Source organism: Equus przewalskii, chromosome 14, assembly GCF_037783145.1.
Source record: "Equus przewalskii isolate Varuska chromosome 14, EquPr2, whole genome shotgun sequence".
NCBI lineage: Eukaryota > Metazoa > Chordata > Mammalia > Perissodactyla > Equidae > Equus > Equus przewalskii.
Genome location: NC_091844.1, coordinates 32133328 through 32157048, shown reverse-complemented (window position 1 = coordinate 32157048; position 23721 = coordinate 32133328). Strand labels below are relative to the sequence as shown.

General features: G+C 37.6%; 1 protein-coding gene across 1 annotated transcript in view; it reads left to right on the top strand.

Moving 5' to 3' along the window:
* The first annotated feature begins 713 nt into the window (after window positions 1-713).
* Window positions 714-23721, top strand: part of GMCL1 (germ cell-less 1, spermatogenesis associated) — a 47045-nt gene continuing 24037 nt past the window's right edge. Inside the window, exons 1-9 of the mRNA XM_070572434.1 lie at window positions 714-1267; window positions 7245-7368; window positions 10661-10757; window positions 11884-11981; window positions 14197-14309; window positions 14917-14982; window positions 17477-17561; window positions 19391-19481; window positions 23298-23435. Of these exons, the coding sequence (XP_070428535.1) occupies window positions 1008-1267; window positions 7245-7368; window positions 10661-10757; window positions 11884-11981; window positions 14197-14309; window positions 14917-14982; window positions 17477-17561; window positions 19391-19481; window positions 23298-23435 (1072 nt within the window). The 5' untranslated portion in view covers window positions 714-1007. The remainder of the gene's footprint in view (window positions 1268-7244; window positions 7369-10660; window positions 10758-11883; window positions 11982-14196; window positions 14310-14916; window positions 14983-17476; window positions 17562-19390; window positions 19482-23297; window positions 23436-23721) is intronic.

The following is a 23721-nucleotide window of genomic DNA, read 5'->3' as shown; positions in this document are numbered from 1 at the left end:
TCATATTACCCTATTTGAGTAATTCATTATAAATATTTCATTTAAAATATCTCATTATAAATACTTTATTTAAAAAGTAGCAGAAGGGAGTCAAGGAGTTAAAGCTGACTGTCCAGAGTCCCTGACAACGGCTGCATACTCGAGGCAGACAGCTGTCAATTTTGCTCAGACACATGTAAATTTTGCTCGGGCCTCCAGAAGGCACTTTAAGCCCTGACAGTTCCGGTACCAGACCCTATTCAGATGTCCCACTGCTGCTAGGAGGCAAGGGAAGGAGTGCAAGGAACGTTTGTCCTAATTCCTCCAGGGCAGAGGAGGGCTGATGTTTAAGAAACCCAAAGGCCTAGCAAAACTCCACATTCTAGGTCCTCCTCCCCCAGGAAGCCATGCCCACCTCCGACAGGGCGTGATCCCAGCACCGCTGAGCTCCTCCAAAGAAGAGTCCAAACAGCACTGTCTTTTTTTGCCCCCTGCCTAGCACAGGGCCCAGCAGGCATCTGGAGCTCAAGGGAACCTGTGCAGAAAGAATGAATAAGCTGGAATTCGCGGCCCTGCTTACAAAAACGAGTGTACGAAGTAACGCTTAAAGGTAGGTCGGCCCCAAAGTTCCAGCTGGTATGAGACCCAAGCCGACCAGAAACCAACAACTCGCGCGGGTCCCACCGCCAACCCTGCGTCTCATTCTGCGCAGGCTCCACCCGCCAAGCACGCCTTTCCCCGCCCCTTCCGGAGGCTCGCCGCACGCATGCGCCCGTCGGTCGGCGCTTTGTTGCGAAATCGAGGGGGCGAGGTCCTGCGCTCCCGGCGCACCGCGCGGCCAGTCGCGGCGGGCGGGGCGGAGGATGGAGGTGTGAGCGTGCGCTGCGACGGTTGGGGCTGCGCGCGAGAAGGTGGCGGTGTAGGCGCCCGGGCTAGGCGGGGGCCAGCGGCGGCCGGACCATGGCTGGAGACGGTCTCCGCTGGGCTCCCTGAGGTGCGCTCCCTGAAGTCCCAGGGAGCCGTGGCCCATGGGCTTGCTGAGCAGCCGAGTCCTGCGCCAGCCGGGGCGAGCCCGAGCTCAGCAGGACCCGGGGTCTGGGGCGGGGGGCTCGGCCCGGAGGCAGGAGACTGGCGGCGACGCGGCCGGCCACGGCTTCTGTTACTGCCCGGGCAGCCGCAAGCGCAAGCGGAGCAGCGGGGCCTTCTGCTACTGTCACCCCGACTCCGAGACAGACGAGGATGAGGAGGAAGGGGACGAGCAGCAGCGGCTCCTCAACACCCCTCGAAGGTACGGGGGGGCCGCGCCCACGCTGACCCGCCCCGGCCCCTGTTGGGGGCTCCCGCGGCCCGGCCTGGGGACTAGCCCGGCGCCCGGTGCCTTGGGCGATGCGGCACCCCGCAGCCTGCGAGGCGCCGGCGTGCTCTTGATAGGGTTATGTGGGAGCCGGCCGGATGCAGGGCGGACGGGGGGCACCTTGGGAGACGCCTGGTGTCCTGCAGTGTAGACCACAGACGCTGCCAGGGTGGTGGTACAGCCCCAGGATGAGACGCCAAGCCAGAGCTTGCTCCTCATTAAACACCCGGCGGGCTGGCTGGCCGGTCTTCGTAATACACCTTTGTGGTCTCTGAGTAGGTGGCGGTAGAATAAGTTGTTTTGCATCCGGTTCCTGAAATAGGACAGACACATAAATTTAGCGTCTGAAATGGGCACCCCTGTTGTCGTGCACTCAGTGTAGGGGCGATGATTACACACAGGAGTTCTCCTTAACTGTAAAGGTGAGGTTTATCAGGAGTGTACATTTGTTCCTTACCAGGAACAAAGTCTTTCTAAGTCTCTGGTACTTGGACGTTGACCCTGAGTATGTGTGAAGCTGCGCTGCAGCTTGCTTAACCGTTTTTCACCGTTGAAAAACAGGATATTGACTTGTGAACTAGAATGTAGTTTACAAGTAGAATGTATTTTCACATAAACAGTCTGGTTGCTCCGTTTTGTTTTTTTAAGGTCATCAGTGGGGTCACATAGATGTAATTTTTTAAATGAAACTTTAAAAAAAGTTTCAAAAATTTTTTGCTGCACAAGGGTTAGGTGTCTATTGTAAAATAAAAGTATCAAAGATAATCTCTTTAATAGTTTGGTTTATAAAATCTGGCGTACAGTTTTGCGTATGAATGCTTGTATTTATTTACAAAAATGGTCCCCCACTGTCGTTGTTTAGTTACCTTTTTGGAGAGTCAGTGTAGTATAGTTTTAAGAGCTCAGATTCTGAGTTCTAGTCTGTATTTTGCAATGTAGTAGCCTTATTTCTTCGTGAGTAAAATGGAGAAACTAATACTTGCCTTACGGGGTTTGACAAATATTAGAACACATAGAATGCACAGTGCCTGGTGTGAAAGCCCGAGATAAGTATTATGTCTCCTTGATGAATTGACCTCCTTTATCATTAGAAAATGTCTCTCTTTATCCCTGGTAACATAGCCACTACCACCTTCTTTTGATAGGTGTTTAAAAGGTGTATCCTTTTCCATTTTGTCTGTGTCTTTATGTTTAAAGTAGGTATTTTGTAGACAGCATATAGTTGGGTCTTGCTTTTTTAAAAATCCAATAGGATATTCTTTGCTTTTTAATTAGTATTTAGACCACTTATATGTAGTGTCATTTAAAAAATATGTATGTTAAAGTCCATTTCAGAGAGAGAAATCACACAGTAATTTGAACAGGGAAAATTTAATATAACCATTATTTTTTTTTTAAGATTTTATTTTTCCTTTTTCTCCCCAAAGCCCCCTGGTACATAGTTGTGTATTTTTAGTTTGTGGGTCCTTCTAGTTGTGGCATGTGGGACGCTGCCTCAGCGTGGCCTGATGAGCGGTGCCACGTCTGTGCCCAGGATTCGAACCGGTGAAACCCTGGCCTGCCGAAGCGGAGCGTGTGTACTTAACCCCTCAGCCACAGGGCAGGCCCCATAATATAAGCATTATTAACAAGTAACTGGGAATTAACTACTGAAGGTAAACTACTAAGGTAAAGAGATCTCTAAAAAATACAGGAATAGAGGATATAAGGAGCAGTCACTACTTCTAGGGCTGAGAAAGAATATCCAAGGGAGGAACAAACTTGGAAGAGGGACCACCTGTCCCAAGCTGAGATTCAGATGTTGAAGGACGTGTGGCTGCAGCCCACTAGATGGTGGAGAAGTTTGCTGAGATGTGGTAGGCTGAGGCCAGTGGGCAGGAAACTGCCCAGTGGGATGATGACAGAACTCGCTTGGAGGCTGTCTGGCCCACGAAGCTGAAAATATTTACTGTCTAGACCTCTACAGAAAAAGTTTGCCCACCCCAGGACTGCATAAGTAGACTGAAGTGGAAAAAGTCTTTAGAGCAAACTTTTATTATAAAACGCATTTCAGAATTTAGTATGTTTTATATCAATGGAAGATGCCTGGCTGATTCAGCCCAGCATGAATGAAGGGTGTAAGAAAATATTAAGACCTAGAATTTTGTATGTTGGCACTAATATGCTTCTTGAGGTTATCTATCTGGTGTGTTCACCCACTTCAACCAACTACTTGAAAAGCTTCGGCTTCCAGGTCCACCTTTCACTTCATACCTTTTGTCAACTGCCTGCTTTACATTAACAGACTGTTAAAACTCAACTCTTCTGCAACCTGATCTTGAATGTTTGATGTCCCTAGATTGTCTCTAAAAATCGAAATCTTGTAAACAGTATTTGTTGTTATAATTATGTAAATATTGTTTACTGCAGAGTCCAGTAGTGTGCTAGGATTATAAATCATACTTCTTGGGTCCAGTGTCACAACCCCTTGCTTTTCTTTTTTTTTTTCTTTACTTTTTTATGTGTGTGAGAGGAAGATTGGCTCTGAACTAACATCTGTGCCAATCCTCCTCCATTTTTACGAGGAACGCTGCCACAGCGTGGCTTGACGAGTGGTGCCAGGTCCACGCCTGGGATCTGAACCTGTGAACCCCGGCTGTCGAGGCGAAGCATGGGAACTTAATCACTACGCCACTGGGCCAGCCCCCACTTTTTCTCTTGGAGAAATTTTCTAACCTTGTAGTTAAATGAAATCTTTTTCTTGTGTCCCATCAAGTGCTTAAAGTTGGGCCCTGTTTTCATTTTATCTTGAGATAATACCTTTCATTGTATTGCTTTTTTATTTTCCTAGAGTTTCTACCTTTTCCCCCCTTTGTTGACAAAAGAATGATACTTCTTAATATCTTCAGATTTTTCTGTCTTTCCAAACACACTTGCATGGAGTCCTTCTCCTTTAAAACCAAGACCACTCTCTTGGGTCCCTTCATCCTTCTGTTCCATTCTGGATCCACTGCTCTCTAGGTCTGCATTTATCTTGGGACTTCCTTTCACCGCATCTCTAGGTTTGGATCCACTGTTTTCTGTAGTGTATATCTTTTTCTTTCTCACTCATTTTAGGGAACTACATCCTTAAATATTTTCCTAAGAAAAGGTACAAAAGGAGGTAATTTGTACTTATCTAAATGTAAATTTAGTCTCTCGCTTTATTCATCCTTTGACTAGGTATGGAAATCTAATGCAAAATAATTTTTCATACCTTTGATGATATTACTTCATTGTCTTCTAGCCTATAGTGTTGATGAGAAATATGATGCTGGTCTGATTCTCTTTAGGTGATCTTTTTTTTCTCCCTGGAACTTTTACGATTTTTTCTTTGGTATTTTGAAATTTAACCAGAATATACTTAAATGCGGGTTTTTTAATGGCCTTGGTACTCGCTGGATCCTTACAATCTGGAGACTACTTTAGTTTGGGGAAACTTTCTTCCATAATTTCCTTTCTCCTGTTATCTTTGTTTTCTCTTTCTTGGACCCCTATGAACTGGATTTTGGATTTCTTGGATTGTACCTCTTTCTCTCTTTTTTCTTTCTAAGTCTTTTTTGCTTTGTGTTTTGGGAAATTTCCTTAACTTTCTCATTTAGCCTCTCTTTTGGCTTTTTAATTTCGGCAACCATGTTTTTAGTCTCTAAGAGCTCAGCTCTTTTTTTTCTTGTTCTGAGTAATCCTCTGTCATAGCATCCTGTTATTTTGTAAATGTAATAATCTCAGCTCTCTAGATGTACTAATTAGAGTGTTTTGGGGTTTTTTCCTTAAGTTTTCTTTTCCCTGAATTATTTATTTCCTCTGGGACCAATTTCTATCTTTAATAGTCTTTAATACTCCTAATTTTATTCATGTTGGGTTATCCACGGTTGTCCACTTATATTTAAGAATGAATAACTGGTGTGTGTGTGTGTGTGTGTGTGTGTGTTTAATTGAGTAAGTAGATGTATTTCTACTAAGCCTCTTTGAGTAGGAAGACTGAGTACTAAGTTGGATATGGCTGGGGCATGCTTTGTTTTAGAGCAGAGATTCCCAGACTTTCTTCGTTAACAGCACCCTTACTGTTTCAGTAATTTTTTTCATGGCACCTCTGGTCCTAAAGAAATATCTCACAGTTAGGTCCAAACAACCTAATAGTAGATTACGTGGTATCTGAAAGATGTTGCTGTGTTTCCTTCAAATTTAAAATATTCCACATGCCTCCCTGAGTTTGCTGTGGTGGTCCAGGTGCTTTGGGAGCACATGATTTACACAGTTTGGGAACCATGATTCAGGGTGAATGGGTTAGGATCTAACAGGCTACAGATTCCTCAAATGCCAGAATGAAGATTGCTTTGTCTGGGGCGCCAAGACCCACACTAAAATCTTAGATCTTCCTGATAGATTTGTTCTGTTTCTTTCCTGAAGAGCCTGGGGATCTTTATGCCTCAGTTATCTGTACTCTGGTTATCTGTACTCTGTGTTCATACAAAGTGGAGGCGACCTTTAGGGGAATAAGTTTCCCCGTTTGCTGCCTCACTTCTCACTTCTGCCTTTTGTTTCCCCTGAGACCTCATCCCCCAATGCCTGGGTTCTGAAAGGCAGATGGGCTTCAACTTCCATCTAGACTTTCATGATATATTTTGGGCTGTGGCTTTCACTGCTCTTTTCCATTCCAGTTTATTTTCTAACTTCCAGATCCTTAGAATTCTCTCATCAGGTGATAAGCCCACCCTTACCTGTTTGCTGTTGTGGGCTTACTCTTTTCTATACTTTTACTCTATTAATGCAGTTTGGGGAGAGTGCTATCAGGAACTGGAAACTACATTATCTCATTTGTTTCTCACAGTAACCCAATGAAGTGGCTACTATTAGTATTCTCCTTACCTCTGGGGTACCTGAGCTGTGGTGGAGCTGGGACTCAAACTCAAGTCTGTCTACCACCAAAACGTGCTATTTTTACTGTCTGTTGGGAAGAGGTGTTAAAAACACTGGTTCAAGACACCATCTGAAACAATTACTACTTCATTTTTAAAAAGATTTAAAATTTTTAAGTACTAGGAAAGCTGTCGGGATTGGCCAGGAATTATAAAAGATATTGATCATCCTCTGCCTAGGGCTTCTCTAGTAAAGACCATCTTGAGCAGTGATTATCAAACTTAAAAAAAAATACAATTCTTCCTTTAAATTAAATCTTATGCAGAAATCCAAGATGTTTACAGATATAATATGTGATGCTGCTCTGCTGAAAGTTAGGTGGGATGCCCAGAGTTCACTCCTCGGCTCTTCCTGGTGGCCCCTAAGACACTTATCCATTGAGCATAGTTTTGAAAACTTTCGGTCTACAGCTGCAAATCATTTGTCCCATGGAAAAAAATTTTTAAAACTAGTTTAAGAATAGTTTGGTACCAAAATAAAATTAAATGTAAATTATTTAAAAAATTACGTAGATAGGTGAAGTTTTTACTCTTGTTCTCCATTTTGTGGTTGCAAAGCAGTATTATTGCATTTGTATTGAGATCCTTCATACTGTTGATTTCTAAATAAGGAAATAAGCAAAAATCACCATGCTGACTTATCTTCTTAATTTATTAAATAGACAATTCACTTAGTTCAAAAATCGAAATTGCCAAAAGGTATACAGTGAAAGGTCTCCTGCCCATGCTGCCCCCATCTAACCACTTTTACCCCTCTGGGGAATACAGTACTTCAGAGATAACCAGTATTATTAGTTTCTTATGTATTCTTCCATACATGAGCAAATTTGAACATATAATATTCCTCTATCCTTTTACACAATGGACAGGTTGGCTCCATTTAATAAAAATTTAACAAAAGGAGTATTTTGAGTTATGTGCAAAATCAATAAAACAGCATTACATATATGTAACATTTGCATTTCTTTTAACAGGAAAAAATTAAAGAGTACCTCCAAATATATTTATCAAACATTATTTTTGAATGGTGAAAATAGCGACATTAAGATTTGTGCTCTAGGAGAAGAATGGAGTTTACACAAAATATATTTATGTCAAGTAAGTATTTTATTTTTCTTCTTGAGTAAACAAGGTAGTTACTTAAAAAACTCTGGGACCGGCCTGGTGGCACAGTGGTTAGGTTTGCGCACTGCGATTCCACAGCCCAGGGTTTGCCGAGTCAGATCCCAGGCATGGACCTGTGGACTGCTTATCAAGCCATGCTGTGGTAGGCATCCCACAGATAAAGTAGAGGAAGATGGGCACAGATGTTAGCTTAGGGCCAGTCTTCCTCAGCAAAAAGAGGAGGATTGGCAGCAAGTGTTAGCTCAGGCTAATCTTCCTCAAAAAAAAAAAAGAACCAAACTTAAACTCTTTTAAGTGATGTTCTTTCTCATTGCATTTCACAGTAATCTTTTGTTTGGAGAGTAGTTGTTTAAGTCATATCATCTGATAAAAAGCCTTTGTTTTATTGGAAATATGGCGAACATTGTTACTGAAAATAATCTGGTCTAGAAAACAGATTTTGAATTTTCATTGTCATACCTGCCTGGCAATACCTTTTTGTCATTACTTGAATAAGTTGTTTATTTTGTTCTTCTGTCTTCTGTTGTCAAAAGGGAAAATGTTAGGGAAAAAATGTTTAACATTAAAGTTAAGATTGCTGAATTTATTTTGTATATGATTATTTTAATTGGATAAATTCAGCTGAAATGTTGCTTTGTAGTTAAGCTTGAATGTGATTGGAAAGTTCTTTTGTTTTTTTTTTTTTGAAAGAAAGTGCTTTGTCGATAGCATCTATTGTACTGCAGTTTTCATAAACCATGATTGCCTCAGGTAGTGTGCAGGGATAAGAACCCCTCCAAGAACTGATTTATACCATGGATATTAAATATGTAGACTCTCTTGACCCTGAGAGAAAAACTAAGGAGAATTAAGAGGATTTGGGGCAAGTCATGGATCCATAACAATTATAAGGAGAAAAGGGGAATGCATCGATGATCTCCTAATTTTCATGATTAGCTTCTGAAGAACTACCACAAACCATTTTCAAACAAAATAGTGATCTGTTTGCGTCACTGGACTGGTCCTATGGGATAATTTTATGATTTTAATATATGTCTCAGTCCTATCTACAGTTTTTTGAGAGCATTAAGGCACATTGCATAATAAATTAGATACTGACACCTGAGTTTGATGCTTCTGTCACAGAAGAAAATATGAACAGGGCCATATGATGTTATCTGACATGGGATCACCAAAGAGTTTCCAGGAACCTTTAGCATAAAGATTGAAATGAATCTAAGAAATTCACATATGGGGGAATGTCTGTTCATGGAAGAGAATACAACAAATTTGAAATCATAGCTTTTAAATCCTCTGCCCAAGCCAGTAGCCAAGGGAAGAGAATCAATATAAGAAGTTTTTACTCTCCTGGGAAAGCACTTTTGGAGATATTCCTCTATTCATTTTAACTCTGACAACTTCCTCTTTGACATGCCATCATCAATTCATGACATTTCTTTTTCTTAAAAAGTTTTATTCAATTTATTTAAACTAAAACTCCCAAAAACAGTTCACCCATTTCTCCTACCCTCACTTCTCACCTCTTGCAAGCACCAATTTGTTTTCTGTATCTATGAGCTTGGTTTTTTTGGTTTGTTTTTGTTTTTTAAGATTGAGTGGAAAGTTCTTGACACTTACTCTTCCTTCTTTCCTGCAAAATGCAGTTAAAGACAAGACCAAAAAAGTATTTTAGACTAAGTCATTTAGCTGATATACCTACTTGATTTCTATGCTGCAAATACTGCTATTTGCCACCTCATTTTTAAAGATTCAAAACTTCCAAAATAAAAGAAAATGTTGCTCTAATGGCTCGGATGTTTTATTCATTTATTCTTTCATCAAACCTATCTATTCTTTCTTCAAATCATTGTTCTAGGCACTGGAAATAGAACAATTCAGTTCTTATCCAGTGGAGCTTATATTTTTCCTCTCTTCTTTATCGTTTGACGATAATTACTGGTAAGACAGTATGGTATAAGATTTTTCAGTAAAAACATTTGAAAAGAATTTTTTCTCTAACATTTTAGTCATAATGTTTTTTATTTAATCTTTTTTAACAAGTTTACTTTGGCTTGAAGTATATAGCCCAGATAATATATCAGGATATTAGTCTCAACTTGAAGATATGGTCCATATCTTTCTTTTTAATCTCCGAAAGCAGTTTTGTGAATTTAAGGATAAGAATGCCTCTTTTAAGGCTTTCCCTCTCCAGAGAAACTGGATTGATTATAGTGCAAGCCACATGGTAAAATATAAGCCCCCTGAGGACAGAAACAATGTCTGTTTTGTTTACTGCTATATTCACAGTGCCTTATATGTACTAGGTACTCAGGAAAATTTTTTTTTTGGAATATTAGCCCTGAGCTCACATCTGCTGCCAATCCTCCTCTTTGCGCTGAGAAAGACTGGCCCTGAGCTAACATCCGTGCTCATCTTCCTCCACTTTGTATGTGGGACGCCTACCACAGCATGGCTTGCCAAGCAGTGCCATGTCCGCACCTGGGATCCCAGCTGGCAAACCCCGGGCCGCCGAAGCGGAACATGTGTGCTTAACTGCTGCACCACTGGGCCAGCCCCGGGAAACTTTTTTAAGTTAGTTAAAATTTGATCCATTCCAAAGTAATTCTAATTATGAGAGGTGCTGTCAAGGAGGTAACTAAAGACTTCATTCTGATACCTTTCTAAGAATTCAGGTCCATTCTGGAATTTTCTGATTGGATAAAACTAAACTTTGGATTTTCCCTAATTTCTTGGGGATCATCCTATTGTGCTGACTTGGGACTGGTCTGGACCCTTTATAGCCACTGATGTACAGTAAGGATTCAACATTTGAGGGCTTAGTCTTTTCTTCTGTCTTCCTCAGTACGTTATCATCTATCTACCTTGTGTGTTGTCATATGTTTGTGAAATATATTTATTGACACAGTTTCTAAGCTTGAATTTAGAATGTCATTGAGAAGGAAAACATACACATGTAATATACTCACAAACTTTTAACTAAATAAAAAGCTAATGAGGTTCAAATAGTAATATAAGGATTCAGTTCAGATAGTGATAGAGGAATTTCATTTAACTTTCATTAAATTAGTCCTAAACTGAAAGTATTTTGATAGACCTAGTAGTGTCCTTATCTTTCTTTTCTCTTGTAGACATATTTGGCAATTCTTTTTCTCTTGAAATAACATGATGGGTTAGGCTTGATAGAATAGTTGCTTGAAGTTAGAAATGAGAAAATAATTTGCAAGACAGAAAGCACTGGATAATTGTTGTCTTTTTTTTTTTTAAGTCTGGCTACTTTTCTAGTATGTTCAGTGGTTCTTGGAAAGAATCCAGCATGAATATTATTGAACTGGAGATTCCTGATCAGAATATTGATATAGAAGGTAACCACCATCATAATTACTGTTATGCCAAAATCGTAAAAACATAATGTTTTTATTCTTTTGGTAGAAAATATTTTCTTCTAACTCTGTAGGCTAGAAAAAAGCTTCATTTAACACTCTCAGGTGACAATGTTATATTGATTTGGTCCATAGTTTATCACTTCTGTTTTACCTGTCCCTAATCTATTTAGTCATGTGGGCCTTATCAGTCTGTTTACTTATGTTTATAAATACATCTGCCTGGGACGTGGAGAATGTAGAGTGAAGAAGAAAAACTATGACCATTTATTAAAATTATGTAGAAAAGCTGGTAAATAATATTCATTGATCATTCCCTACATATGAAGACCTTTTCTAGGAACAATAATGATGTGAATCATGTAATCAGTGTTGTTTTAGAGCTATAAGGGTTCTTAGATGAGGAAGCTGAGGCCCAGAGGATTTAAGGGACTTGTTTTAGATCTCAGAGCAGTTTAGTGAGCCTAGGTCAGACTGTAGTTCACTTAATTCCTATTCCACTCTCCTGCCCCCCTCTTTGATAGCCCAAGTGGAACTACCCAGTACTCACCACATAGGCAAAGGAAAAGTTCAGACTATTTATAAAGCAAACCATGTGGGACATGCATGAGAATAGCAGTGGAGAGAAGGATGGACAGGCTTAGATAGCTGTGGTGGCTGGGTGAGAATGTGTCATGCACCTGACCGGGAGCTATTCCACACTCCCCAGTGGTGAAGCCCTGAAAGCCCCCCTAACCCAGGGGTTTTCAGGTTAGGAGGATCGCTGGATCTGTGTACTTGTACTTAATGATTGGTCTGCTCGGAAGTATCTTTATAAAACTTTTTCCAAGGGTGTCAATTCTCACCACCAACTAATGTCAAGATTAGATGTAGAAGAATCCAGCTCAGTTTGGTAGAATAAGTGGAAATTTATAACATTCTTATTGAATTAGCACCGTCAATCAGTGACCATTACTAGCATTTCAGTTAGTGATACTTCTCTTATCCTTTTATATATATACTGGATTTAGACATAGGTCTTAGTGTGTGAAGACATTGTTATAATTTTTGTAATACTCTTTAGAGATACAATTGTTATTTCATTCTACATGTGTACTTTTGCTTTCAGCACTGCAGGTTGCATTTGGGTCACTGTATCGAGATGATGTCTTAATAAAGCCCAGTCGAGTTATTGCCATTTTGGCAGCAGCTTGTATGCTGCAGTTGGTAAGTATGCACATTATTCAAAGAAAGGATCACAGTTGTATCTTTGTTTTGAAGTGTCTATTCCAAAAACAAAAATAAGGCTTGTCTTTTTGCAATTTTTAAAATAAAAATTAAATGTATAAATATGCCACTTGTGATAAGTCATTTAAAATGCTTAACCAAAAGTAATGTATTACAGTTAAGGAGGTCATGATATCTGTGTAAGATGAATGCAAGCTATTTCTGTGTAGATATCTTAGAATGACTAAAGTGGAGAGTATTTGCTTGTCTAAGTCCATTTACAGATTTTTATTCTTTAATGACTTATCTTGACTGTTATTAAGCAGATGGCTTATGATTACCAATTCGTTTAGTTCATGGATTCGAAAAACGTTGAGTGCTTACTATGTAAACTTTTTCTTAATTATAATATAACTGTGTGTAAACCACATAAATGTGTATAATTTATTGATAGAATGACAGATTTGTTCATTCAACGGAAGTATATTGAGCAATGTATCAAACTAGGCGTAGAGATCCAAAGGTAAATTAAGATAGGTCCCCACCTGCAAGGAGCTCACAATATACTGTGTCTGTGGAATGGGGCAGGGAGGGTTGATAGAAGACCCAAAGGTAAAGTAAGAGCTGTCCAATATTATAGGTACAATAGTAAACATCCTGTAGGATTGGGTGGATGCTCAAAGAAGGGAGTGGTCACTTAAACTTGGTGGTGTCAAAGAAGGAAGTCATGTTTGAGGCTGAGTCTTGGAAACTGAAAATGTGTCTTTCGAGAGAGAAGAGGGGGAGGAAGAACATTTCATATAAGAATAAACTAAGACCCAGAGATGTGAAACAGTGGCGGATTAGAGAATCCGAGTGGAACACGGCTGTATCATAGAATAAAAAGAAGGGTTGGAGAGAGGGAGGCAGAGGCCAGATCATAAAAGTCCCTCTGTACCTTGTAAGAAGTTTACCTTTATATATAAGTACTTTTGGAAGATTTTAATCAGGAGAAAGACAAAGTTATGTTTTATAAAGAATACTTCAGGAATAATGTGAAGGATGGATTGAAGGAAAGATGAGTATTACATTAGAGACAAAAACCTACTTCAGTAGTCCAAGTGAGGGTCTCAGTTAGGGTAGTAGCAGTAAGCATGGAGAGGAACAAAACTGGATACTGGAGAGATTAAGCAGGGATAATCCTCTGGACTTGGGGAGAGGCAGTATGTTCAGAGGAAAGGGGAGGAGTCTAGAATGACTTCCAGGTAAATTTAAAATCCTAATGGATTCAGTGTTTTATTTTGATCTTTTGAAAAAGTTGTTTCCTTTTATGTGGCATTTGTATACTGATTGATTTGAAGTATTAGTTAATATCTTGCTAAATATACTTGGCTGAGGTCATTTGATTTTTTAAATGTTTTGATCCTTTCAATACTTATTTCCAATAGTATACTTTATTTTCTAACTTTAGTCCTTTTGGTTTGTTCTAAATCTATTTTCTGCATTACTTTTATAACTTAACTATTTAACTTAATAATATACTTGCATGATGATTGTATTTCAGAAATTTGAGTATAATATACTTGCATGATGATTATATTTCAGAAATTTGAGTATAATATACTTGCATGATGATTATATTTCAGAAATATGAGTGAAAAGTGACATTCTTTTCATATATTAAAGTTAGTTCATTTGAAATCTTCTATGTAAACAATTTAGATTAAAATTTCAATGTAAATTTAAAACAAGATATTTGTCTTACATGCATTTCTTAGATATTGTTAGATATTTTAATCTAATAAACACTTTCTGATGATCCACATTGTTTACTTGCCTACTCCATCATATGGTCAACTGACTATGTAAAGAGCTCCTAATTTAAACAGAAAAGGTAAAACAGACAGCAAACTGCTTAAAATTGCAAAGGTCCCGGAGAGGGGAAGAATAGGAAAGGAAGAGAATAACAACAATATTCATCTCCACCTTACTGCTTTTACCCCCTCCCTTCCATTTTTCAATTCCAAGTATTTAGTTGACTACTTGCTGGATTTTTTTCAGTATTTTTACTGGACTTATAAAAACCTTAGGCTTGCTGCACTTAATGAGTTTTCTTTCTTCTTTCTTCCTTTTTTTTCCTTTTTTTTTTTTTCCTTTTTAATATGTAAAAGCACATATTCAGAGCTAATTTTTCCCATGTGGAATGGGCCTTTCCAGTGCTTATTTATATTTACAGGATGGTTTAATACAGCAGTGTGGTGAGACAATGAAGGAAACAATTAATGTGAAAACTGTGTGTGGCTATTACACATCAGCAGGGACCTATGGATTAGATTCTGTAAAGAAAAAGTGAGTTACTTTTCTTGTTTTTCCTTCCATCCACTTTTGGGAATTTGGCTGCTTTGGTTTCTTAAGAGACTGTATAGCTATAAGAAAGAAAAAAAACCAGGGGACTAGAATTTTGTTATTAAAAAGTCCATTTTTACATTTGGCCTAATTAGTAAATTCCTCAAAAGTGTTGTCTTTGTAAGAGACCTTGGGTGTTATACATGCTTATAAAAACTATAGTCACTCTTTACAGTACATTTTCTGTTGAATTTTTTTTACGTAGTAGGCATAACAGTCATTATAAGAGTGCAACTGCTGGCAGTGTTTTGAATTCTTGAGATTTGCAATACCCACTTTCAAATTATAAAGAAGGTAATAGAAGTATGCAAACTCCTTCATAAACCATTTGACATAAACTTGGAATGAAGCTTTCTTAATTAGAAATGCTTTTATTAATATAAAGGGAATATTGCCTTAACAACTGCTGACAAAAACAATACTAAATTTCTGTTAAATTAAAAAATTTGAGCATGATCTAGCAAGACTAATAATCTGTTTTTATTTTAACTGTAAGTCCTACTTAGTGAATTATAAATATGTAATGTATAATTCCATGTTTTAATTTCAGGTGCCTTGAATGGCTTCTAAACAATTTGATGACTCATCAGAATGTTGAGCTTTTTAAAGAACTCAGGTATTTGAATTTTAAGTAACTTTATAATTAGTCATCCTAAAATCATGTTTTTCATTTGTTAAAATATGGAGAATGTTTTTACATAAAAACAAAAATGTATTACTTATGAAAAAGTGAACAAATTCATGAAAGGTCTCTTGGCTACATGCAGGAAGTGAACAAATGCTTCACAAATTTCTGTGTCATAAATGTATACGTTATATTATGTCTACTGTTTTAACCAATTTTACTAGAAAAATTCATTGCTACTATAAAATTATAGAAAAGTCTCAAATGTTACCTCACATTTGCTGGGCTCTTAGAGAATCTGAAAGTCTATTTATTTATTTATTTATTTATTTTAAAGATTTTATTTTTCATTTTTCTCCCCAAAGCCCCCCCGGTACATAGTTGTGTATTTTTAGTTGTGGATCCTTCTAGTTGTGGCATGTGGGACGCTGACTCAGCGTGGCCTGATGAGCGGTGCCATGTCCACGCCCAGGATTCGAACCAGTGTAACCCTGGGCCGCCAAGGCAGAGCACACGAACTTAACCACTCAGCCATGGGGCCAGCCCCTAAAAGTTTATTTTAAAAACCATCTTTACAGGGCTGGCCAGGTGGCACAGTGGTTAAGCTTGCACACTCCGGTTTGGTGGCCTGGGGTTCACTGGTTCAGATCCCAGGCGTGGACCTATGCACTGCTTATCAAGCCAGGCTGTGGCAGGTGTCCCACATATGAAGTAGAGGAAGATGGGCATGGATGTTAGCTCAGTGCCAGTCTTCCTTAGCAAAAAGAGGAGGATTGGCAATGAATGTTAGTTCAGGGCTAATCTTCCTCAAAAAAAACCCAAAAAAACATCTTTACCATTGAGAAATTAAGTTGAAGAAATTGTTTTAAACTTTTTGCTAAGCCTAATGAAATTAAATTCACAATCAAATTGGCCTTTTGAATTAAATCTGCTTATTATTCATTCATTCCTTCCTTCAACAAATACTTTCTGAATGTCCACTGTGTAATATGTATAAAGGTACTCTGTTAGGGGCTGTGAAGGATGGAGAGATGATTCTGTCATGATCTCTACCCTCAAGGACCTTATTTTAGTAATGGGGCTAACATATCTGCGATGAGTCTGAGAAATGCAGGGAGGGAATGAACTTTTTTTTTGGATTGGCACCTGAGCTAACAGCTGTTGCCAAACTTCTCTCTTTTTTTTTTTCCCCTGCTTTTTCTCCCCAAATCCTCCCAGTACATAGTTGCATATATTTTAGTTGTGGATCCTTCTAGTTGTGGCACGTGGGACACCACCTCAGCATGGCCCAGTGAGTGGTGCCATGTCTGTGCCCAGAATTGGAAATAGTGAAACCCTGGGCCGCCGAAGTGGAGCTTGAGAACTTAACCACTCGGCAACAGGGCTGGCCTCGGGATGAACTTTTAAAGGACGTTAGGCTTTACAGTCGTTTTCAGCCTTGCATGTTCTTGACAATGGTGCTTCTGAGACAAGGGTACAAATGTCCTTACAAGTATGTGGCATTCTGATGGAAATGTACAAAACCAAAGACTTAACATTGCATAGTTCCCTGGGTTGTCAATTTTACTGATTTTTTTTGCAGGGGGGTGTGGGGAGAGAGGTAAACATGAGTAGAGAGAATTCACTCTTCTTTGAACCTTAAAGATGAACTACAAGAATTAATAGAACTGTTATTTTTATGGCTGACTATCTCCTGGATTCCTGGATCCTTTCTTTTCCTCTGCTCTTAAAGAGGTACTTTGGTAGAAAAGTTGGAGAAGCGTTATTCTACAAAAAAAATCATCACCTAGTGATGTCAAGGTATAAACAAAACTCTTCAGTGTGTTTGGTTTAAAAATCATTAGAAACACTTTAATTTTTTTCTCTTTTATAATTTCTCATTGAGCTTTTTCAAAAGGAGATAAATCGTACTTGTCATCTTAAAAATGGAGATGTTCTTCTGGCTTTTTATGGCTTAAAGGAAGGAAAGAAAAAAAAATAAGAAAAATAACTTGTGATATCATTTCCACTCTAAATTTAAACTAACACATGTTTCTTTATCTTACTCTCTTTAACAGTAATAAAAACATGTTTTTTGACTAAGTGATTCTCTTAAGTCTAGAGTTAAAGGTTACTTTGAAGATACACATGTTTCAGTGAATTTTGACGTGTCTTTTTTTTTTACATAGCATAGGGAGGAAAGGCAAAAGAAGAAGGCTGCGACTTTATCAGAGCATACTAAAAAGTTATGTTGTTGGGACCTTGCTTTAACTTGATTAATTAGCAGATCAAAGCTCTTCATTTTCCTGTCAGTGCAAAAAGGACCTTTGATAGCACTCTGAGTTAGAAGTATCCTTGTGTTCAGATAGTTTTCTAATTTTTATTATGTTACATTTTAATTCCACATTTTCTTTTGATAAGAAAGACTAAAAAGTTTTCAGCTCCATGAGGGTCTTTTAGCCTGCACATGAAGCTAAACTCACTATCTCTATTTTATCTTTTCTAGTATAAATGTCATGAAGCAGCTTATTGGTTCATCTAACTTATTTGTGATGCAAGTGGAGATGGATGTATATACAGCTCTTAAAAAGGTATTGACATAATACAATATATGTAAGTATATCACCTCAGCATTGCTTATAATAGTGAACACAGCTAGTGTCCAGTGATAAAGGAATGGTTACGAATGTAAGAGAAGGAAAGATGCCAAAATGTTAGAAAGTCTTTATGTTTAGGGATTTGGTATCACAAGTGATTTTAATTTTGTTCTTTATACTTTTCTATCATAGGAATACATTTCTGTTTTTTTCCCAGATTTTTTTCAACAACAACAATGTTATTGTTACGTTCTTTACATAATCAGAAATGTTAAATGTTTTATGTGATTTTCAGGAATGTTTTCAAAGTTGAGCTTTAGTTGAATTTAATGACTTTATGATGAAATTTTCACACAGAGTTTTTCTAGAAAATGCTGAAATTCTTTTAAAGACCTCATTTGCTCTTTCAACCTTTTTAATGTAATTTATTTTCACAACTCCCTATTATACTTGTTCTGTAGATGGTAAGACTTAGAATTCTTATGATTACTAAGTGGCAGACTTGAAGCAGAAGCCAGGTCTTGTGAGCCCTGGTCTATTGCTTCTTCCACTGCATGATTTTGCCATTGGCCTTTTGTCCCCAGCAACTGCATTTAGCACAGTTGTGAAATCAGGGAAGGAGACACCTTCTAGGTTATGTCATTGCGATTGCTTGTTTTTATGGTAGAGATGAGATTCTGGTACTATTTTTCTTCAAGGGAGTTTAGTGACTGGGTTATCTAGTCGTTAAAGGAGTGGTCGATAGCCCATTTCTATCTCTGAGCCACTGGTAGCAGCTATTCTTTCCTGTTGTTGTAACTGCTTTTATGGCACTAGTGATAAATGCTTACTATGTGCCAGGCACTATTCAAAGTACATGACACATATTAATTCTTTAATGTCCTATGACATAGACATATTATCATGCTTATTTTACAAATGAAGAAATTAAGACCCAGGGAAATTAGCTAATTTGCCCAACTGTTAAGTGGCAGGGCCAGAATGTAAAAGTCCATGTTCTTGACTGCTCTGCATACTGTCTCCACAGCAGTAAGATAACAAGAAACTACTTTTTCTCTCATTTAATTTCTTGCTTTTATGATCTCACATAGTAAGTAGGGAAAGTGAGTTAATTGGTGAGTGGAATAAATTAGTATAAATTACTAATCTAATATATATATTAGAACTTTGCCTCTTTAATAGTGTAACTACAGTGTGTTTGAGGCCATAATACTTTTCAGGGATTACTTTATTTCTTATCACATACTCATCTAGTTTTTATCATTGGTCTATGATTAATGCCATGATGAATATTTTAAATTTTTTTTATTGAGGTAACATTGGTTTGTAACATTACATAAATTTCAGGAGTACATCATTATATTTTGACTTGCGTATAGACTGCATCATGTCACCGCCAAAAGTGTAGTTGCCATCTGTCACTGTGTAAATGTGCCCTTTTACCCCTTCCACCCTCCTCCCATCCCTTTCCCCTCTGGTAGCCACCAGTCTGTCCTCCGAATCTGTGTGTGTGTTTATCTTCCACATTTGAGTGAAACCATACGGTAACAGTCTTTCTCCTCTGAGTAATTGTCTTTCTTGGTCTGACGTATTTTGCTTAGCATAATACCCTCAAGGTCCATCCATGTTGTCACAATGAGTGCTGTGATGAATTTAAAGGCCTATAAGCATGTCATGTCGTAGTTCTACTTCTTTCAATTGCTTTTAGTAGAAGTTAAATTTTTTAGATATTATGTTTTAAGGTGGAAGCAGTTTGAAAATGTAAAATCATAACATGAAGAAATCTTGTAATTTTTTCTTTATTTACTTTTTTTTGAACTTAGTGGATGTTCCTTCAACTTGTGCCTTCTTGGAATGGATCTTTAAAACAGCTTTTGACTGAAACAGATGTCTGGTTTTCTAAGAGGAGAAAAGGTATGCTTGAAGTTTTTATTGAGAATTTGTTGTTTTGGTTTTTTTTACATTGAAATTTATTAAAATCAGGCCCTGCCTTATTTATAGACCTAGGGAATTTTAGAGCTCAAGAGGACCGTATCAGTTATCTAATTCAGCCTCTCATTTACACTGAGAAAATTGAGGCTGGATAAGAAAAATGCCTTGTCTAGTATTAACTTAATTATTATTTGTTGAAATAACACCATACTTTGATCCCTCAAACTACTATTTTTCCCATTTTATCACCAACAGATCTCAGCGATTACATTGTCTCTTGTTTGACCACATTGAATTTTCCCTAACCAATTAAATCCTGTCTATCAGGTAATAATTCTTAACATAGGGGCCCATGGACAGGCTTTGGTGTGTCACTAACCCCCAGAAGTAGATGCAGAATTTTATGTATATATGTGTGTTGCATGCATTTTGTGGGGGGAGAGCTTCCATAGTTCTCATCAGATTCTCAGGGGAGACTGATCTAAAATGGTTAAGATTGCCATAAGGTCTTTCTCAACCTGGACACGGGTGGAGCATGCATTGTAGTTATTTTTCACTTTGCTAAAACAGATATAGAACAAAAATTTTAGTAGCCCTCTGGTGCAAAGAAGTGGTTTAGTTCATGCTTTTCTTAGTTCACTGTAATTTTTGGTCTATGGCTGGCCACCTTTTTTGTTTAGTTTTAATAATGCATTGAACCTCCACGAACTAATCTTCAAGTACTAGAACATTAATGACTTCAGTTTACTCATGTGCTTCTCTCCTCTTGTGTCCCTCTGACTTTCCCCAACCACTATCTTGAGTTTTGTGTTTATTATTCTCTTGCCTTAAAAAAAAATGTTATTGCATTATGCATGTATATCTTAACATACATAACATAGTGGTGTGCTGGTAAGCTGGTTCTCTGAAAAAAATCCCTGATTGGTAGCATTTTAAAAATTTCTATGATACAGATTCTTCTAGCATGGCTGATTTTAAGCTCCCAATGTGACATCACTGAATGTGGAGTTGGGAAGTGCACATCGTCAGCTCCTGTGAGCCAGTACAGACCAGCTTCAGCACACCACTGGACAATATGTTATTTTGTTTTAATTGCTATTGAACTATTTCATATTGTGGTCTTGCTTTTCATTTCCTTGAAAACTAAAAAGATTAAACAGCTCTTTATATGTTTATTGGCTATATGTTTCCTCTCCTGTGAAATGTCTGTTCAGGTCTTTTTCCTCTTTTAATATTGTATTTGTCTTTTCTTAAGGATTTATAGGCATTCTTTATATATTTTTGATAATCAATCCTTTGTCACTTATCTTCCAGTTTGTAGGTTTTACTTTCTTAAAGGTGTCACTTGACGAATAGAGGTTGTTAACTTTAAAATTTAGTGCTTTTTGCATCTTGTTTAAATAAATTTTGTAGACTTATTTTATGAAGTGAGATTTTCTGGTTCAGAGCCAGATAAATTATTTTTCTGTCAAGCTCATGAACCAAAAATGTATGAAAGACTATACCAATAAAATCTAATTTGATTTACTTAAAGAACAAAATACTAAACTTACAGCTTAAATTATACTTTAGTGCTACTTTGTGGTAATTAAAGAAGGATTAGAGAAATTATTGAGGAGGAAATTTAAATAAAAAACGGAGAGAGAGAAAAACTGAAAGAGATAAGGAGGGTGGAGAAGCTAAAAAGACAATGGGACTTAATAGAAACAGTAGATGTTAGGTAAATGTTTATAGAAATTTATGCTCATTTGAGCTCCAGATGGATTAACCATAGCAATCCATCAAGAGAGAAATTATTCTGTGGCCTACATGGCAGAAACCAGAATAGGAAGCTGTGGTCCACTTCTGGTTTTCCCTCTCTGGGCTCTCCATCTCAGCCTCAGTAGTGTAAAAGTATACAGTTTAAGATAATTTTCCAGGGAGAGATTTATTACATAAAGCAAAATATATGTCTAATGCCCTTGTTTTTCAGTGAGGACTTTTGAAGTAATTTCAAACAATTTAAAAATTTTAAAGTGGTGAATACTCAGGAAATAGGACAGAAAAATCACTTGTAGTCCCCTCACCCATGATATTTTGGTATATATATTCTCTTAGGTTTTCTTAATTATTTGACTTTTCATATGTCTATGGGTCAGAAGTACAAGAAACGGTAGAAATTGAGAAATTTTGCTACACAGTTATATGTAGGGATTGCTATTGAATTTGTCTAGTGCAATTAATATGGCCACATTTTGGCCAGCTAGAGTCTTTAAAACATATTTTTTTCAATTTCATGAATTCTTACAAAAGTAGGTGAGCCGATCTCTTCTATGCCCTTGAAGAAGAGGGAATAATTTCCAGATTTCTATGAGATGATCTAGAATTGGTTTTGTTGTTGTTGTTGGGGGTTTTTTTGTTTTTTGTTTTTGGGGGGGTTTTTTTGCTGCGGAAGATTTGCCCTGAGTTAACATCTGTGCAAGTCTTCCTCTATTTTGTATGTGGGTTGCCACCACAGCATGGCCACGAGGGGGTGGTATAGGTCCATTCCCAGGAACTGAACCCAGGCTGCCAAAGTAGAGCACACTGAACTTAACCACTAGGCCACGGGGCAGGCCCTGGAATTAGATTTTTATAACTCGTTCATGTGATGGAGCACCTGTAAGAACATAATGGTATTCTCAGTACACTTTATGAAATTGGCACATTTAACTCAACATGTGAACTAGAACTAAAGTTACAATTAAAAAAAGATAAGACATAAATCCACAGTTAATGCCTGTTATATAAATAAGCAAAGTTAACTATTAATTTTTTTAATGAATTTACTGCTTTCTTGGACTCTTGGCAGGCACCAAAGGAATACAAAAAATGTATGGGATAAAAATTTGAAAATCGTGAAAATTCTTTTCATTAACTTAACTTTTTGCCGTTTTCAGGAAAAAAATATTTTAGTAGGCAACACCTCCTTTCTGGTTGAAGCTTGGTTAGAGACATAACAGTCTGCAGTAGCAACTCTCAGCGTTTTTTCCCTGTCCTTAATAGCAGCAGGGCTGAGTGTGCTCCCATTGGTGTACCTTGTTTAACAGAAAACAGACTAGAGCTTATGCACAAGTCCCTGTTTGATAGCGTAACTCTAGACCTTTCCTTCCCACTCATGAAAGCACATTGAAATGTACTAACTTTAAATTTTCCCTAAAAGAAAAAAATTCATATACTCGTAAACTTGAATTGTTTTAATAATACTACCCATGTGTTGCAAATCCATCGCTACAGTGTCTTTGTATCTTATTTTGTAGATACATATAGATTGTAGATATAAATCGAGAATTAACATATTAACTAGTGTTCATGACATGAAGCTAAAGCATAAGTTAGGAGAATCACAAGAGACATTCCACGTCCCATATGTCTTGTGAAGACCCTTGAGGGAGGCATTTGGGCTCTAGAGGTCCACTGGAGCGTTCAGATCCTGGGAGAGGGGAGTCTCGAGAGAGACTGTAACCTAACTACCATTCTCAAGCCTGCCTTTCCTTGCTGCTCTGTAAGCTCAAAACCCCAGAAAGGCATGTAACTGAATTCCTAGCCCAAGAGTTTACTTAGGACCAAAGTTAATTTCCTGTGGCTTTTCCCTAAATCTCCCCAAGTTTTTATCTACACTCCTGAGGTTAATAAAATCTTTGAAAACTTGGGAACTAGCTTATTTGTATTCTGATAGACGTTATGTGTGTGTGTCTGTCTCTCCCTACCCATGAAAACTTTTAGGAATAAAATATATTTAAAAAGAATGGCTATTTAATTTAAACTTTTTTTTTATAGATTTTGAAGGTATGACCTTCCTTGAAACTGAGCAGGGAAAACCATTTGTGTCAGTATTCAGACATTTAAGGTTACAGTATATTATCAGTGATTTGGCCTCTGCAAGAATTATTGAACAAGATTCTCTAGTACCTTCAGGTAAGAGAACATGATGAAATCATGATTTTAAGTTTATCTTTCTGATTATAAAAGTAATATATATCATAGAAAAGAATAATAAAGAAAATAAAAATTATCCTTAATCCCAAGAACGTATACATTTTTATACCAAAACCAAATCATACTATATAGGTACTTTTCTGTGTTCACATTATATATTATGGGTATTTTCCCATATCATTAACTGCTCTCCAGAATATTTAAATGGCTATATAGTTTTCTGTAATATGGTGTTCTTTAATTTGATTGACTAGTACACTATTTT